Consider the following 19,362-nt stretch of genomic DNA (forward strand, 5'->3'; position numbering starts at 1 on the left):
TCCCAGCCCTCCCAACAACAGTATACCACCCCCCTAAGGAAAGAGGTTTTTCTTTAAATGGTGAGTGACAAGGGCCTCATCTTCCATGGGATGCCACCTGCCACAGGTGACAGCCTGGAGTCTACAGAAAGTAGCTGCATTTCTGTTTCCTGTGACAGGCTCTCTCTACACCATGAGAAGGCATCAAACGGGATACACTGCATTAAACTACACTGCTCTGCAGAACTATGGCTGCAGGAAGCACCACTGGCTTAGGCGATGGTACTCCACCGCTTCCCAGCTGGCTGGCTGCACGTAGCTGGAGGGCAAGGAGCTGGCTGAAAGTAGACACCCATAACAGAAATTCTACCTCCACCTACATGCCAAAAGAGACATAGGCATGCCGTGTAGGTGTGAGGAATATTCCCGAGGAGGATGCAAAGCCAGCAGAGGCAGGTAAGCAGGGGCTCCCACTGGCAGTGTCGCCATCCTATGCAGATCTCAGGGCCACAAGTCAATGCTTCTGGAAGGACAGGAAAGTAACCCCAGTAGCAGGTGAGGAAGGGTGGGTCACTTCAGTTTACTGTTGGTGGCTTGCAGATTTGTAGGACCCTTAAAAATGCAACTGAAAGTTTTAAAAGGTAAGTGTTGAAAACATTTTGAGACAGTCTTACCAAAAATCCTACTACCCAGCCCCCTGAATGCTGGCATTAGAAACACGTTCCACCCTGCAGGGTGTCATGTATTTTGACTCTGCAATTCTGCTTCAAAAATTTAGCCATCAGCAAAATTCACCTAGTCTGAGCAGTAAGGCCAGCTACTCCCGGCCGCACTGTTTTCCATGCTGAAAAACAGAAACCAGGAATTATCCTCACCTGCCTGAAGTGTTGCTAGATGCAAATGTGAGCAGAGAAGTGAGAAAACCCCAGCACACGCTCTCACTCCTTAAGATTTTATTTTTTTAAATGTGTTTGTTTCTGTATGTGGATTTGTACATATGAGTGCAAGTGCCCACGGAAGCAAGAGGGTGTTCGGTCCCCTGGGGCTAGGGTTATAAATAGTCTGTCCCTAACGTGGGACTCTAAACTCGGATTGTCCGGAAGAACTGTACATGGACCTAACTGCTGAGCGGTCTCCATAAAATATGGCCAAATTGAAACTAGAAAGGTTCTGGCACTCATTCCAAATTCGAATTCATCCTCACCCCAGGACTAACTTTTCCTGCCGGCCCAACACCTTCTTCTCAAACATTCCACACTGCAGCCAAGAGGGAGCTTGCAAAAACATCCCTCCAACCAGTCACCCCAGGATAGCCCGTGAGCCCTCTACAAGCAATGTCCCTATTACCCTACTTATCGCTGTACCTTCAGTCTGGCACCGTGTGGGACACTCAAAACTGCGTCTGATGGACGCAATGTACAGATAAATGTGGGATCAGCGAGAACAGCAAGATCCAAGTGGAGAGGCAATCAAATGTGGGTACGTGTGTGTAAGGTGGACGTGCTGACATACGCCTTCCATGCCAGCACTGGAAAGGTGGAGGCAGGAGCATCAGAGTTGGGACTCAGCACGGCTACCCGGCATCCAAACCAAAGAGCAAGCGGATGGCAGCAGGTACCCCGTAGGAATGAGACAAAGCGCATGCAGAAAACGGAGAAGAGTTCAAAGTCAACAGGATATCAGCTCAGCACAGCTGCACCAGAACACGGCAGCAGGACAAGGGCGGCCCCGGGAAGGTCTCTGCCATCTCGGCAGGGCGGAGATCTCCGCAAGGCGCAGCCTCCACGGCGCACGTGACTGGATGAGTCACCGCGCCAGGAAGCCGCACGAAACCTCGGTTCGGCAGCTCGAACGCAGGCTGACTTAGGACAAGGCAGCGACGTCTAGAGGAAGCCGCAGAGGGGGCCGCGTCCCTTGGCGGGAGGGGAGTGAGGGCCGCGGACGGCCCGGACCCAAGCTTAGACGCTTGGCCCACGGCACACAGGACAGGGAGACCGACTACCTTCACCTAAACGCTGGCGCAGGGAAATGACGCAGCGCATCGACCAATCGGGAAGTGTCTGACTCTGAATCTCGCGATATTCACGGGAGGAAAATGAGCCAATCGCAATGCCCCTTCTTCCAGGCCGCGGTGATTGGCTTGAGGACTCACATGATCGTTCGAGGCCACACGTGACCGCTCCCCTGGCGACACGTGATCGACCTGCCACTCTGCAGAAGTGGCTTCTGGACAGCGGCAAACAGGCGTCCGTGGAACTGAACGGCAGGTCCTGGGTTACAGCCCCGTCACTTTCCACTTGATAGGCGGGGTTGGTGACCAGGGTCCCATGTGACCCCCGTCATGGAACCCCGAGACGCGACCGTAGCGTGGATAGGACAGGGCCAACCTGTCCCCTGTAGCAGCTCTGAGAACTGAAGTAGGTGGGAGGCTGGGGATGCCGAGAGATTAACGAAAGAAACCAGTAAGCAGGGTCAGGAAACTCGTCCCACCTAAGTGGCGTGTACCGGACACGTGGTAACGTAAAGAGGTAGAGGTGCTTGCTATGTAAATAACTATGGAGGACCAGAACTCACATAGATGAGGACTTTGAGCACCCCGTCTTTCCCACTACCACTCACTGGGTGCCTCTTTCTTTCCTTCTTTCTCTAATTTACTCATAAGACAGGGTCTCGCCTTGGCTAGCCTTATTGTCTGTCTGTCTGTCTGTCTATAAAACAGAGTCTCTTCTTGGCTGACCTGGAACTCACTGTGTAGACCCTAAACTCAAGAGATGTCCCTGCCTCTGCCCTAAGAATAAAGGCGTGCACTTCCTGGCTTGACTTCTGTCTCCCTCTCTCCTTTCTTTGTAGTAAACTGCCTGTCTCCGACTCTGTCCCTGAGTCTTACTGTTCTAGGGCTCAAAAATCTGGAAATTTGTGCTGATTCCCTCCAGGGTCATAGCCATGCCTGTTCCAAGGAAGCCCTAGCGATGTCTGTTTCCCACTGCTTCCTGCCCAAGATACTGGTAACCCTGGAAGGTAGCCCTGGTGTGGGGGTGCTGTCAGAAGCATGGACACAATTCTCTCTCTCCATGATGTTAGAATTTCCTGAATAATAAATTGGCAGTCTGCATCCCTTGTATTGATGTAATTTGTTGAGTAGTTTTGTTCTCACTCTCTTAATAAATAATAACTCTTGGGTCACACATTACACCTCACAATGCAATGTAAATTACAGAATGGCTATTCAAGGTTAGAGTTCACAGAGGCCTTCCTGGAGGCAGAGGCAGATAGCTGCTACAACATTTGCTGGTTTGGTTTGCTTGGTTTTGTTCATTTGATTTTCCAAGATAGGGTTTCTGTGTAGCTTTGGCTGTCCTGGAATTCATTCTAGACCAGGCTAGCCTCAAATCCACAGAGACCTACCTGCCTCTGCCTCCCAAGTGTTGGGGTTAAGGGACTATACCACCACCATCTGGCACAAATACAGTATTTAGGGATTAAGGAGTCCAAGTGGATAGCTGTTGGGGGCATGGAGCTCAGAACCTGAGAGATCAGGGATCTAGGCCGCAGGTGTAGTGTTCAGGTGTAAGACAGGTATAGCTTCAAGTAGATAGGTGGATTGTCAGCCGTTCACGCACGTAGGAGGTGACGGGCCGGGCTGAAGCCCTAGGTAAAGTTCAGAGGTCTCTGCTTCAGCGGGTGGTCATCACGATGTCAGGCACCCTCCTTACAGGGTCCATGTTCGGGTGTTGTGCCTCGTGGCGGCCCTCCATTGGTCAGTGCATTTGACCAGTTTGAAACCCGGTTTTTCTGCTGTTTTTATTCAGCCCATATGCTCATGTTTTCGTGTGCTTTGATAAGCCTGGAGAATGCTGGCATTTTACCTTTAGGAATAAAGTTGGTATTAGTGTGTGTCTATGGTGATGTAGGTGGAGGTTTATGGTATTATTAGGTAGTACTGGGCAGGAAGTGGTCTCTGGGTGCATGACAAGGTCAGGGTCACCCCGTCTCTGCATTTGCACTCCTCATGGAGTTAAGTCATGCTTGTGACTTGGAGTCACATTGTGAGTACTCTGGGAAGCAGCTTGTGGGTCCTGGGGAGCAACCTCAAGTTGTCTGGTTCACTTTAAGATTACGTAAATTGCATCACACACACATACACCCAAAACATCCCATGAGCCCCTCTTTGTTCTCTTTCAAATTCATGGCCTCTTATTTCATTAGTTGTTATTACATGCATATAGGTATAAATACACACAGTCCTGAATATAACCTGCTTATGTTAGCCATATGTACGTTTTCAGGGCTTTGGATAAACAGTTTGTTATTTGATAGAAAACAAACGCTTGTCTAGGGAAGACTGTCTCCCACTCCCAGCATTCCCTAGTTGCCTGTAGTTCTTTGTGTAGGATTAAGGCCACTCACCTGAGCACAGACTTTCTACCCTCTCTTCTACAATGTCCCCTGAGCCGTGGATACAGGGTGTTGTGTACCATTGGGTTCCACAATTCTGCATTTGGATTAGATGTGACTCTTTTGTAATGATCCCCATCTCTTGTAAAAAGAAGTTCCTGAGGACGGGTGAGGGCCACAGTTACGTGTGGATATGAGGACAAATGCTTAGATTGGTATGAACTATGTTGTTTTAGTAAAGTAGTGGTTGTAGGTTCTCCACAATCCAAGATCAATAGCATTTAATAGGTAGGTTTCCAGCACATAGCATATTCTCCATCTCGTTGAGTGGATCTTAGATCCATTTAGAGAGTTATGAGTAACTGCCAAGTTATGTGTGCCACTGCTGCACCCTGAGGGTTATCACGCCATGCTGGTCATTGCTGTGGTCCATAGGCATCAGAGCTAAGTAGATCTGTTGCTCGCCTCCCTCCTTTGGAAGTGTATGTGGTGCCTTTGGGTACCGTGGAAACAAGTACTCTGGGAGGAGGCTGTCAGGTCTGTTCCAGCTCAGGAGCTTCTGGACCCTGGTTTTGGAGTGTGTGGCATGTCTAGCAATAGGGTAAGCTTGTTGGTTTTGTTTTATAGATTTTTTATGTGTTCTTTTTGGGGGAGGCAGGGGTGATCTCACGTAGGCAAGACCAGGTGATGTAGCTAGGAATGACCTTGAACTTGTCATCCTCTGCAAGAACCATCCTAGTGCTGGCTTCAGAAACACGCAGGAAAAAAAAAAAAGAAAGAAAAAAACACGCAGGATCATGTGGTGCTGGGCTGAAGCTGAAAATCTCATGCACTTACGGGAAGCTGAGTTGCACTGCATGATTCTATTGAAGTAGATTAAGATTTTAAAAGAGACCAATTATTAGATAGTGATTTATTGGCTTACTCGATGATTTGCTGTTTGTACAACCTGTTAGCCAAGAGTGACTTCATGTGCTACCTGAAGCAGAAAAGCCCTGGAGAGATACCTGAAATGATGGGTTGTTGCCCTTAGCAACCTGCTGACTGCCACATAACCTTCTGCAAAATCTTACTTGCCTGCCCACCCCACCTTGTGGTTTTTGGTTTTTTTTTTTTGGTTTTTTGAGACAGGGTTTCTCTGTATAGTCTTGGCTGTCCTGGAACTCACTTTGTAGACCAGGCTGGCCTCGAACTCAGAAATCCGCCTGCCTCTGCCTCCCAAGTGCTGGGATTAAAGGCGTGCGCCACCATGCCCGGCTCCACCTTGTGGTTTTACAGTATGAAATGAGAATATAAACTAGACCCAGAAGGAGGCTTTTCACGGTCAGAAACCATCCTGGTTTCAGTCCACTAGTGACATCTTTCACTGTCACTGGTCTTGGAGTGCTTATTTTAGGAAAAATTCCTGCAACATTTTTGGAGGCCCAGTGAGATCTCACTCCAACCCCAGTTGGCCCACAGAGGCTTCTGTCCCTGGGCCTCTTAGCCCACTGAAAGTCTCTGGAAATGGAAAGAACACAGTCTGGACTGGATCCCAAGGACCTCTCAGTGACTAAAGGGACTGTGAAATGCAGGACCAGAGCCTCTGACTGGAAAAGGATGAGACTAGGTTGGATGTCCAGACCAGGTAAGGACCCTGGGGATAGGCAAGAAGCACCAGTTGTGGGCTTGACCACTCTGCAGGAGATTGCAGCCCATCCAAAGCCGCGATGGGACACTGAGGACGTGACACTAGGCTCCACATAAAAGCCTCAAAAGGATACTGATGCATTCGTACTGGCCTCCAGAGAAATAGACAGACTAGAAATGTTTTAGAATAATCTATTTTACGTGCATTAGTGTTTTGCTTACATATATATGAAGGTGTCAGATCTCTAGAACTAGAGCCACAGACAGCAGTGAGCTGCCGTGTAGGTGCTGAGAACCGAGCCTGGGTCTTCTGGAAAGGCAGCTAGCATCACCAGTCGCCTAACCATCTCTCCTGCCCCACATACTAGCACTTTAAGCTTGGAATGTATAACTTGGAAATGCACGATGAATGTGTAGGTGCTTGTAATGGCCCCCTAGCCCTGTGGCGGTGGGATCTGACTGGGCTTCAACCTGCGGTTCCTCTGAGGTCTTTCATCTGAACGGACAGGCAAGTCTCATGAGAAAAAATTAGTAAGCACAGAGTTATATCTTCAGCCCTAAAGTAAGACGTCTTAAGTCACAGTGAGGTGGAGGGAAGGCAGGTGAAGCAGGCACCTGTCTGAGGAAAAAGCTGGTCTTTGCCGCACCACCCTATGTACCTACCACACAGGTGAGGTACACCCGAAACTCCTGTTTATGAAACGCTCTGGTCTTGGGGTCTGCATGGCCCTTATGTGAGACCTGTTCAGTCCTGTGAAGACACCAAGGAAGCACCCCTGTTAACACAGAGAACGAAAGCTTGCACTACATGGTGCCAAGGCAGGCAGTTATAAGACCACCTCATCCTGACCAAGGGAAATGCCGGGTCACCCCTTCATCCAAGACCATGGCAACTGTATCATCCAGCCACATAACGTACCTGAAGAGGAGGGAGTGCCCTCCATGACTGGAGAGATTTTATTATAAAGGACTTTCTCCTCACCGTCAGCCTTGAAGAATGAGCCACTTCCCAATTCAGATATGGGACTTTTTACTGATGGGAGCCAAAGTTTACAACGGGGAATATCCTTCTCAGCAGCAGCCTCAAAGGTGAAAGATTTGGAGAAAGGAGGCTCCTTACCTCAGTGGGAAAAGAAATTAAAAACAGACCAAACTCTCTAGGGGGAGGGACTGTAGCAATGGTGCTCTTCTCTCAACAATCAACAGAGCTAGAACCTTATTATACCAGCATACATTTCCTTTCTACCTTGGGTTTGTGTAAGCAAGAGTTCTTCCTGCAGGTGGTTCTCGTAAGTGGGATCCTTGCAGGCTTCTGAGGACAGTATTTGCATTGATGATTATTGATGGATGACTAGTAAACAGCAGCATTGCACTACATCAATCAGTCATCTAAAGAGAATTTGAGGTTTCCACAGTAAACCTTAGCTGCTCATGTATCTTACATTTGGGGTCACTGGGAAGTTTTGGAAAGCAGAGTTTTCATATTCATCTTTTATTTAATTTTCCTTTTCTGTGAAATGGAGAGCATCAGCCATTCCCATATTATATTTGAAAGAAAGCATTTAACAAAACCTTCGGGATATTTATTTGCCTTTAACACTAACTATGTAAAATTGATGTGTTCTCTGAGGTGTAGGAGGTAATTGTGTTAAGTGCCTCAGAGAGCATGCAGCTTGACAATACAAATGAAAATGGTTGCTGGGATAGTAGACTAACACTTTCAATAAAAACATGACATACTTAAGAAAATAACCAACAGAGCAAGTGAACAGACAATCAATGAGGGTCGGGGATAAGTCCAGGGTTACAGTCCTGAGCACTTGCTAAGAATGCACAATACGCTGAGTTCACTTTGAAACACAATAAGCAGAGGAGGAGGAGGAGGAGGAGGAGGAGGAGGAGGGTGAACAAGGAGGAGAAGAAAGATATAGAAGAATTAAAAAAAAAAAACTCCCAATCAACCTGGAATTTTCTAGAACACTTACTCAACCTCTGTAGCACACCCCAATACCCCTCTGATGTTGGGAGCCAGCAGGTACCGCTGCACTGTACATCAGGCTGCAGAGTCACTGGTTCAAGACCAAAGAGAGCTGAACACCAAGCCTTGGGCCACAGCCTCTTTAAGAGGAGGGAAGGAAAGGGTCCGCAGAGCCTGGCTGAGGACGACTGTGCCAAGTATCTCAGCGTGTCAAGCAAGAGAAGGCCAAAACCCAGCCACTGGCTTTGTCCAGGCGCAGAGGGTTGGTGATATTGACCACTCTTGCTGGGAACATAAGGGCTGGGTAGGTGTCTTGGGGTTTCCATTGCTGTGAAGAGACACCATGACCATGCCTCCTCCTGGAGGCAACCAGGAGGAGACTGGCTACTGCAAGCAGCCAATAGGTTCTCTTCCACATGGAGCTTGGGCATAGGACCTCAAAGCCCATCCCCATAGGGACACACTTCCTCCAATATGACCACACCTATTCCAACATTGCCACACCCCCTAATATTGTCCCTCCCTGGGCCAAGTATATCCAGACCACTACAGGAGAGCTGGAAGTGTTCAGGACAGGGCTAATTGTGTTTATTCCCAAGGAGTTTGCTGGAAAGAGCAGCAGAAATGTGGTGCTTGCAGAGATGTGACATAGTCTGTCTGTCTGTCTGTCTGTCTCTCTCTCTCTCTCGCCTTGCTTTGTTTTGACTTGATTGTTTCTCAGACAGTCTTACTATGTAGCCCAGGCTGTCCTAGGATTTGCCATGTTCCTGCCTCTGCCTGTCTAGTGCTGCAACTGTATAGATTCCCACCCCCAACCCTTTTAAAGAAGTAGGCTGGATGAAAGAGACAGAATCAGAAAAGCAGAAGATGAGAGGGGGCTGGGCACCCAGGAAGCAGGAAACTTAGCTGGGGGCACAGTTTTGGTAAGAGACGTGGTTGGTTCTACTAGAGGGAAAAGGGAAGGAGCTAGGCAGTACCAGGCGCATCTAGGGCTTAGGTAAATTTTCTGCCCAGAAAGTCTTCATAAATCTTCCCTGTGGGTGGTGGAATATGGGCCGAACCACAGGCTGGCATTTGCTAGCTGACCGGGTGGCACCACACAGATGGATGGGGAGGTGGGGAGTAGAAAGAAGGCCCCCTGAAAGTGAGGAAATTCGTGACCACCAGAGGGCGCAAATGGACTTTTCCTGTTCTGATGGTGCAAGGCTTCCCTGGTCTTCAACTCCAAAACCCGGATCCAGTTCAGTCCTTATGAGGCCCATTTAATGCCGAAGCAAGACAGAAAGGGGATAAGAGTCTGGAACAAGCTTCATCAAAAGTGCCCTGCAGTGAGGTGAAATGCCAGCTAGATCCTCCAGCTGTGCCTAGTAGCGCAAATGATGTCGTCTGTCTGAAAGTATGGCAAAGAAATTCCAAATCTTTACCTGTATGTGCCCTGCCGCTCGCCTTCCTCCCATTCCTGGACTGGAAGCATACATTAAGTATACATTAAGAAAGTGTTGGGTGTTCTCCAGGCCTAAGAGCAATGTCAGATGTGGGGTTGATTATGAGTGAATGCCCCAACATGAACCAGGTATGGTAGGACACGCCACAATTCTAGGGCTGGAATTACAGGCCAAGATAGGATGATTGCTCAAGTTTGAAGTCAGCATGTACTACATACATGCTGAGTACCAGGCCAATCAGGGCTACATGACAAGACCTTGAAAAACAAAAGTCCAATATGGAATTCAGAGAAGGGGTATTTGGAAACACAGCCTGGAGGTGCTGGTTTGACAGTGGTCCCACTGAGAGATTGTGTGCTCTCTAGGGCTTGAGAGAGGGGGCAGAATACAGAGAATGAGCCTGACACGGTATCTCAACAGCACGTCATATGGTATTTTAAAGAGATGTTGGGAATGCGCAAGACCTCTACACAGTGTATCACAAATTTATGACAAAGTTGTATGTACTCTAGCCGCCACCAGCATCCCTCATCAGGAAAGAAATGCTCTTCCCAGCTCCTCTCAACACTTGAAAGCAGATGCTTTCACAGACAGGAGACTAGAAAGGCCGGGTCCCCACCCAAGATTGGCTGCGTCCTATGCCACGAAGCAGAAGGGCATCTTCAGCCAAGCTCAGCTTCCTCGTTAGCCCTGTCTCAGCCTGGCCAGCCTCTAGGATGGTGCCCTTAGAAATCTCAGCAGCCTGTGTGCAGCAGGTCTGTTCTTACTATATTAAAAAACAAAAACAGAATGTTTATTGAAAAAGCACACAGGTTTGATCCACTTGTAAATCCTTGTAAACAAATCATTTCTGTCTTCTTTGGAATGATAATAATCCAAAGTCTGAGCCTGCTATCTGTCCCCTGGCGTGGAGCCAGGTTGCAGATGAGTGAGTCCTCGGATAACTGAATGACTGCATTTCCCAGGTGCTGACTCACAGTGCAGCCAGTGTGCAATCAGCCCCACACCCACTAAGTCCCTGCAGGTTTCAGAATCTCCGGTCTTTTGTCCTTGTTCCTATCTCTGCAGGATAGGCAGAGGGAAACACTAACACAGCACCTAGTGTCAGGTGGACATTCAGTATTGATCACTGCCAGTACGCCAGCAATTCCACAGTAGCAATTCACCACAGTAGCTTTGGGTCTGTCCTCTCACCTCTGCAAGATTATTTATGACACATTACACCAGGGTGGGCTGATGGAGGGAGAATGGGGATATTTATCTGTTTTCTCTCTCTCTGTCTCTCTGTCTCTCTCTCTGTCTGGCTTCTAGAAGAATCTTCGGGCCTCCATCAGCAGCCTCTGGGACCTGGCACAGGACAATTGTGCAAGGAATAAGCATATTGTAGGGCTTCCCGTATTCCAAAGATGATTTGGGAGAATCAAGTCATACCACCATCATCCCACCAATCAGGACTCAGCTTTCTAACTCGGCATTATTATATTTTTAAAGATCATTTTGGCTTAGTTCCCTCTACCCAATTGAACAGGCAAGTTATGACCTGAACTTTCAAAGGCCAGTTACTAACCCTAAGAAAGTAAGCAAAGAGATTCTGCCCTTCTTGTCCTCCGTGTATGGGAGGAGGGGTGATGGGTCAGATGCAGGGAAACTTAGGAGCAATCTGAGCCCCTGCCTCCTGCCGATCCAGATTCCCGAACCCACAGAGCGGTGGGTGCTGCAGGTATGGGGAGCTTACCGTTGTCAGTGGATTCACTCATGCGTCCTTCTCTTACATCACCCTCGCTTGGTAAATGACACTGTGTTCAGAAGCCAGGTCCCATCGTAGCTTGATGTTCCTACTATCCAGGTTTCTTTTAGCCTACCGTTAGACTGCACTGCAGTTGCTGCTCCACCCATACCTAACCTTCCCTTCCTCAGACGCCAGTTCCTCAGCTAAAATCATCTCCCTTCCACTCTCTCCCTATCCAGTTTAGCGAAGTCATTGTGGGCATGCCCCTCATCTCCTCTGAAAAAACGTCCTCATCTTCCCAATGTGTATCTAATAACGACTGGGCAGTTGGGACTCCAGACTCCATTCATTCAACGGGAGAACTCAGGTTATTAATAGCAATGTCGGGCAGAGGATGAACTCTCACTAAATGTCAATTCTCGTCAATGCATCCTTAAAACACTATTTATGAAGCCTGAGGGGCTGGCTCTGTGATATTCTCTGCCACCTGGCAATGAAGACAGACGCGGTTCCTGGACCACTTTTGCGCAGAGTAATGGGTCCCGCCCTGCCCTCCGACTACAAGTCCCAAAAGGCCACGCGGCGCCGCACATAGCCCCGCCTCCAGTCGCATGCGTAACGTCGCGACGCCGACCGCGAGCGGGCGCCGGTGGCTGCAGCCAGCGGGCGGGGCGGGGCCGGCGGGAGCGGCGGCCTTTAGGGCGGAGCCGGCTCCGCTGTCCGCAGTCGGCCGCGGGTTAGCGGGCAGAGCGTCTCCTGTCGCCGGTTCCCCTCGCTCACTGCTCTCTCGTGCCGGAGGCCGCTCCTCTCGGCTCTCGCTCTCTCTCTTTCTATCTCTCTCCCTTCCGTGGATCCGCCATGTCGGAGCCGGGCGGCGGCGAGGACGGCTCGGCCGGCCTGGAGGTGTCGGCGGTGCAGAATGTGGCGGACGTGGCGGTGCTGCAGAAGCACCTGCGTAAGCTGGTGCCGCTGCTGCTGGAGGACGGCGGCGACGCGCCGGCTGCGCTGGAGGCGGCGCTGGAGGAGAAGAGCGCCCTGGAGCAGATGCGCAAGTTCCTGTCAGACCCGCAGGTCCACACGGTCCTGGTGGAGCGCTCCACCCTCAAAGGTGCGCGGCGCCCCCTCCCCGGTCGCGTGGAGCAGCTAGGGTGCCCGGACCGCCAGCGCCCGCACAGTGGGGTCGCTTTGTCTCCGCGGCTTCTCAAGATGGCCGAGTTGGGTGGAGACAGCGTCTCCCGGTCCCGGCTGGGCACAGGGCCGCATCCCTGCCTCCAGAGTCACATGAGCTTTTTTGGTTTCGATTCGTATCCAAGCTTAGCTCGCTTTGGGAAGAGTGTGTCTAGGACAGCCTAGGTGCTGGCCCTTGGGTGGGCTCGGGGACCGGTGGGTTGGCGGGAGCCGGAGTGGGCAGGCCCTGGTCACCCAGCATCTCTGCTGTCTGCGGCTGCCTACGCGTAGGCCTCCATTGGCCTCGCAGCATCATTGTTGAGTGGGTGTATCTCCCAGTTTTACAAACCAGGAAACTGAGTCCCGTGGCTGGTCCAAGGTCACCAGCTAAAATACAGGACCTTGAGATTAGACTCAGCATATCAGTTTCCAGTCCAAATTGCTTGTTTTGCTGATCATGGCTTGAAATTGTTGCTTAGATGACCCTAATGACAGCTCTGTGACATTTAAGTCTGATTTCAAAGACTTAAGAACTGTTGCTTACCTAGTTGGGGAAGGAGGCAAAGAAGCTGACATGTTCCCGTTGTGTCCTCCAGCAGAGACTCTCACAACATCCCTAGATTGATCTGGAATAGGGGGCTTGCTTGCAGGACTCCTTCCTTCTTGAGGCTTTAAAACCACTTTGTAGCATCTGGGGAACTTGTATGACATGCTGGCGAATGGGTGTGGCATTTCCCTAGGAACCCAGATGTGCTGTTTAAAAGTAAAATAGCCCTTAGGGATTGAAGATGGACTGAGAATATTTGCTAGCAAGTTCCCTAGAGTTCCAAAGGCTGTGTGGTTCCGTTAGAAAACCAGAGTGGCTGTCCTTTCGATAGTTTGTATCGCTTTAAGGCTATTCTTAATTACAAAATGTTCACACAGCCTTGGTTTGGGCCTGCAGTTAGAAGATAGCAGAATATTTTTCTTCAATCTACACACAATGTCTAAAGCATTAGGATGCTATTAGTGCCTGGCTAGTGTTAGTGTGACTGAAGATGGTTTCCTTTACATTGGAGTTTGTATTTATTCCTGCGTGGAAATCTATTTTTGTCCAAAAGACCATGTAACTGTAGAAAATTTGAAACATATCTGAAATGAAAGTCATCTGGAACCCTGCCCCAGCAGGGCCCTGTGAGCCCTTTGATCCCTACTTGCTCTTTTGCGGGGTATGTGAAAATACATTTTATTAAAATACATTTTTAACCTATGTTTTTAACGATTTTGAGTAGTTTGGCCCTAGCTAATTCTTTTATATTCTTTGTTGCACAGTTTGTGTATTGAAATTAGTGATTTCAATATAAAAACACAAAAACCATGAGTCATGATTTCTCTTTACGAAAAAAAATCCCCAAGTTTTTCTCTTTGCTCTGTCATTAGTAATTTGTTCTCCTCATATCTGTCCGTCTTGTATCAAGGGTGGAATGGAACAAGTGTCTATTCAGCAAGGGATGATCCAGCATCCCAGCAAGGTTCCATAATGACTTGCACTTTTGAAAGTTGACTAAGGAATTTGACTGTCTGAGACTGAAATAACTCTTCTGTGTTTATAAAAATCCTGTTTGCATTCCTAGTGATTTAGCATATCATTAATTTCTTGTTCACTTACAGAAGCAAAGGGAAAGATTTTTTTTTATTGATTATTTTATTTATTTACATTTCTTCCCAGTCTCCCCACAGCAACCCCCCCCCCCATCTCATCCTTTTAAATCCAAGTTGATGCCTTAAGGTCTCCTCTGAGTTAGCTTGTGTGTCTTCTGTGCTGGAGATTGAGTCCCGGATGTTGCACATGCACGCCCTTTTGTTGTTGTTGGTTGTTTGCTTGTTTGAGAAGTCTCTCAGTGTAGCTAATGATGGCCTGAAGTGTTGTAGACCAGGCTGACCTCAACTCACAGTTTATCTAATAATCTCTTTCTCCTGGGGGTTTCTAAGCACACAGTCTAACGCTGAACTTTGCACTAGGCCCATACAGTCTCTGGGTCCTTGGCAGGAGGGCTTTGTTTAGGTAGTTCTTAGGAGTTCGAATTGGCTTCTGACAATATACAGGCAATAGTAGATTGCAGTGAGAGGGGAATAAACACCACCAACTGTGATTAGTATATACCGATTTCCTGAACTGAGAAATTCGTTGTTAATCTTAGCCATCCCTCCCTTTTCTCTCTTTTTGTTAAAAAACAAATTCTAGGGTAGCCTAAGGTGAACTCAAACTTGTATGTAGCCAGGGATGGCCTTGAACTTCTGATCTTCCTGCCTCTGCCTCCCAAGTGCTAAGGGCATTCACTGCCACGGTCAGTGTTTTACTGTGGTGCTGGGAAAGTCATGAAGGATTCCACAGGTCAGGCAAGCACCTCACCAGCCAAGCTGTGTCTCCAGCCTCTCTTCACTGCTCTACTTTAAAGACATTTCTAAACACTTGTACCAAATATATAGAAGCATTTAAAAAAAAAAAAAGATTTATTTATTTATTATATGTAAGTACACTGTAGCTGTCTTCAGACACTCCAGAAGAAGGAGTCAGATCTCGTTACAGATGGTTGTGAGCCACCATGTGGTTGCTGGGATTTGAACTCTGGACCTTCGGAAGAGCAGTTGGGTGCTCTTACCCACTGAGCCATCTCACCAGCCCCTAGAAGCATTTTTTAAAAAATAAGTTCTTTTTTTAAAGCTACCCCAGCTACTTAGAAACTTTGCGTTAAAGTACAGAACTCCTCATAGTATAAAATGAAGCGGTGACTTAGCAGCTTCTTTTGATAGTGCAGCATCGTCAGCAAGTGAGTGACAGCTTTCCACCTATCTCCTTTCTGAAATTCCCAGTCTGAGGGAGATTGATCGTTTTCTTCCAAATGAAAAGCTGTTTGATCCTGATCTGGATGGTTTACCCAGTAAAGGTGTTTTTGTAGCACTTCTTCCTACTGTGCGGGTTTTCTTGTGCTTTGTCCCTGGTGGGTCGGTGGTGTCTGTGGGAACGGAACCCTCATGCCTCTGTGACTGCTGTCCTCCAGATTTGTGAGTGCAGAGCAGGGATGATGTGGGGTGTGTGTGTGTGTGTGTGTGTGTGTGTGTGTGTGATGTGCACTCTCCCTTCCAAAACTGCAGCCTTAGACTTGGGAGTTGTTGCTCACTGCTGGGATGTGGCTGTTCTTAGTGTGCCTGCCTTAACCTGGCAGTGCAGCGTTTCTAGGGCAGGTCATGTAGGGGAGTCAGCTCTTAGTGCAGAGTTGGCTGGGAACCGGAGTGTAAAAGAATGGTTCACATTTTCATATTTCACAGAGCCTTTTAGGTTCCCAGCTTCATAGAGACAGTTGTGGGGAGACTTAGGAAAATGGTTTCTGTGGGCTTTCAAAAGTTGTTCTTCTAAGGTCTTAATATTCAAGAGGAATTATGAAATTTAGTGATCGATGGCTTTAAAAACTTAGGACAGCTGAGGATCCCTGAGGTGCTGCAGAGTGCTGGGGCTAGAGGGCCTTCAAGTACGACTTCTGCCTCTCTAACCTAAAATCAGTTTTCACAGTATGGATGCTCAGCCTCATTCATTTCTGTACTAATCATCTCAAGTGGTTAATAAAATAATGAGTAAATCAACAAGAAAAGCTTTCTGTAATATTCCCATAATGCCTCACTGCTAGCAGGAATCTGCCAGCCTGGGTTCACTGGCAAGCTGTGCGTGTGCAGGTAGGCCTACATTTCTATAGGACAAGGTAGTCTACAGCAAGGCACATGAGAGTGCGGTGCAGTGGGTTCGAGGGAGGGATGAATCCACCCCTGCTTAAAGAATGGGCTGAGACCCCTAGGAGAAAACCAATTCACCCTGAAGAGGGAGGCTGGGATGTGGACATTCAAACCTGCTTAGAAAGAGGACTCAGGGGCCGGGCTGTGGTGGCCACGCCTTTAATCCCAGCACTTGGGAGACAGAGGCAGGCGGATCTCTGAGTTCGAGGCCAGCCTGGTCTACAGAGTGAGTTCCAGGACAGCCAGGGCTACACAGAGAAATCCTGTCTCAAAAAAAAAAAAAAAAAAAAGAAAAAGACTTAGTTGTTTCTTTTTCTATTTTTTTTTATTTAAAACATTTTCCATATATTTTGATTATATTTTCCCCCCCCCCCCCAGTTTCTCCAGATCCTCCCATCTTCCTACCCATCCAACTTTATATAGGTTTTTTTTTCTCTTTCAAACACAGAACTCCCACAAAACAAAAGACTAATAAGACAGAAAATACCAAAATATGGTAAAATAAAACAAAGTCCACAAAAAATACCATTGAGTTTGTTTTGTTGGCCAACTGCTTCTAGGCATAGGCCCATCCTGAAGTGTAGTTGATTACCCACTGAGACTTCATTGGGGAAAACTGAGTTTCACTTTACCAGTCAGTATTAATTGCACAGAGCTCCTTGGTTGGGGGTGGAGCCTGCGTCCACTTCCCTTTCACAGTGCTGGGACTGCATCTGGCTTGAGCCTCTGCGTGCTGCCAAGGTCTCTGAGTGCACATGTGCATCAGTCCTGTTTGTCTAGAAGACAACTTTCTTCAAGTCTCTACCACGTATGGCTCACATTTTTCCATCTCCACTTTCTTTCTTTTTTAGATTTATTTATTTAAATACACTGTAGTATTTAAAGTACACAGTAGCTGTCTTCAGACACACCAGAAGATGGCATCAGATCTCATTACAGATGGTCGTGAGCCACCATGTGGTTGCTGGGAATCGAACTCAGGACCTCTGGAAGAGCAGCCAGTGCTCTTACCCACTGAGCCAGCTCTCCAGCCCCCATCTTTCCATCTCCACTTTCAAATAGATCCCTGATCTTGAGAGCAGGGTTTGATGGAAAGGATTTTTGAAGAACTCTGAAGCTAGTCTCGGCAGTTCTTGAGTGCATTTACTGAGGTGGGAATATTGATGCTGGAAAGACAGCTCAGTGGTTAAGAGCACTCACTGCCCACAGTGACTCATAGCCGTTGTTAGCCTCTGTGGGCACCAGACAGACAATGGTACACAGATGCATACAGGCAAAACACCCATACACATAAAGTTAAATTTAAAAAGAGATAGGAGTGTTTGGCTTATTCTATTTCATATCAGTTATTTTTCTTCTAAATTAATATTAACTGAGAAAGTACTGAGTCCTTGGAACTGCGATGTATCTGAGTTAGCAGGGTGCTTATCTAGATAGCTTTTGGGTTGATCCCCAGCACCTGGTTGTGCATAACCCCAGCACTGGGGAGGATCAGTTCAAGGTTGAACCCGAGGCCAGCCTAGACTATATGAGACCTTGGCTCCAGAAGAGAAGTACCAAGTACGAAGTTCCTTAGGCATTAGTAACTGTCTTTTTCAACAAACTTCAGTTCATTGAAAAGTTCAATAAGAGCTGGGCAGTGGTGGTGCACACCTTTGATCCCAGCACTTAGGCAGGTGGATTTCTGAGTTGGAGGCCAGCCTGGTCTACAGAGTGAGTTCCAGGACAGCCAGGGCTATACAGAGAAACCCTGTCTCAGAAGAACAAAAAACAAAAACAAAAAGAAAGAAAGAAAAGAAAGAGAAGAGAAGAGGTCATTAGGAGAAGTAAGTGGAATGTAATGCCTCCTTCACGCACCTGAAAGGATGCAAACTGTCAGGTTGAGAAAGCCTGTATTTCCCAGAGTTCTTAGCCCACTGCCAGCATGGGGAGGTGTGGCAGGGAAGTCATGGTCCGCGGCACCAGAGATGAGAAAGGGATAAAGCTAAAGCTATCACATAAGAGGGTCTGTGTGGTGATGGTGACCATCATGATACGGTGTTGGTCAGTTTTAGATTTTAAAGGGAAAAGAAGATGAAAGAAAAACCTAGATACTTGTAAGGAGTCATTTGGTGTGGGTGTAGGGTGAATGAATGAATGCCTTCCCCTGCTCCGGTTGGCAGACGCTGGAGGGATGGACCAGGCTTCGCCCCTTTCCTCCTGCCCGGTCAGCACACTTGAAGAGATGCCCTCAGGTGAGGGCAACGCGGGCTTACTGCAGTTGCTCCTAATTTGCACTAGTAGTTTGGGATGTATTGGTCTGTCTGCGGAAGCGTGCATGTTCAGATGTTGCTGCGGGCTGGGCAGTGTCTGCCAGTGTGGCCCAGCACAGCATGCAGCTCAGGACCTGGGTGGGAACAGCACATCTAGCTCTGCCATTGAATTGTCCACCCCTGTTAACTGTATTAATCAGCAGTCTACAGACACCAGGAAACTGACCGGAGAGTTTAAATTGTTTGTTTGTTTATTTATTTTAAAGATTTATTTATTTATTTATTACATGTAAGTACACTGTAGCTGTCTTCAGACACTCCAGAAGAGGGAGTCATTACGGCTGGTTGTGAGCCACCACGTGGGTGCTGGGAATTGAACTCAGGACCTCTGGAAGAGCAGTCAGTACTCTTACCCACTGAGCCATCCATCTCTCCAGCTCGGACTGGTTTGAGATTTAGTGAAGTGTGACATCCGGACAGAACGTGTAGGTGGGTCTGTAAGTGAGCTGCTTCCCATTATTAACAACGAATGATCAAGTGTCCTTCCTTCAACTTTAAACATTTTTATCGAAGTAGAAAGCCAACTTTCTTTTTACTATTTATAAGATTAATAATTTACAGAGTGATAAAAAGGGAGAGAGCTACCACAAACACACCCAGTTCTAGAGATGACCTATAACTTTGGCTCCCATGGGACTCACTGTGTAGACCGGGCTGACTGGAAGTCGAGGTGATCCTCCTGCCCCTTGCTCCCCACGGCTGAGATGGATTACAGGTGTATGCCATCAAGCTTGATCTTCTGCAAAAAGCATATTTGATAATTTATCAAGCATAATACTGTGTAAGTGAGGTTTGGGCATATTCAGACTTTGATTTCCGTATTTATCAGGAACTTGGATATACAAGACTGACCCAGGTGTATTTCTCTGAGCAACTAGTAATGACTTCCCCAAGTTACTCTTAGGGGTGCTGGAATCTCACCCAAGCAGCAGGGCTGTTCCCGGTTCTTCCTGTCTGGGG

At 47.9% G+C, this 19,362-nt stretch overlaps 1 protein-coding gene and 2 long non-coding RNA genes across 4 annotated transcripts in view; 2 read left to right on the forward strand and 1 right to left on the reverse strand.

Moving 5' to 3' along the window:
- The first annotated feature begins 1,782 nt into the window (after window positions 1–1,782).
- Window positions 1,783–3,088, forward strand: B930059L03Rik (RIKEN cDNA B930059L03 gene). Its single transcript, NR_033340.1, has one exon. It is a non-coding gene; the product is annotated as an RIKEN cDNA B930059L03 gene (long non-coding RNA).
- Window positions 3,089–7,016: 3,928 nt separating this feature from the next.
- Window positions 7,017–19,253, reverse strand: Gm35558. Of its 2 annotated transcripts, none has more exons than XR_381949.4 (2): window positions 11,162–19,253; window positions 7,017–10,192 (listed from the first exon to the last, which is right to left on the reverse strand). It is a non-coding gene; the product is annotated as a predicted gene, 35558 (long non-coding RNA). The 2 variants fall into 2 exon arrangements; XR_381950.4 differs by having other exon boundaries at window positions 7,017–10,773.
- Window positions 11,804–19,362, forward strand: part of Dync1h1 (dynein cytoplasmic 1 heavy chain 1) — a 65,550-nt gene continuing 57,991 nt past the window's right edge. Inside the window, exon 1 of the mRNA NM_030238.2 lies at window positions 11,804–12,263. Coding sequence (NP_084514.2) covers window positions 12,014–12,263 — 250 coding nt within the window. The 5' untranslated portion in view covers window positions 11,804–12,013. The remainder of the gene's footprint in view (window positions 12,264–19,362) is intronic.

Source organism: Mus musculus, chromosome 12 (assembly GCF_000001635.26).
Source record: "Mus musculus strain C57BL/6J chromosome 12, GRCm38.p6 C57BL/6J".
Taxonomy (NCBI): Eukaryota; Metazoa; Chordata; class Mammalia; order Rodentia; family Muridae; genus Mus; species Mus musculus.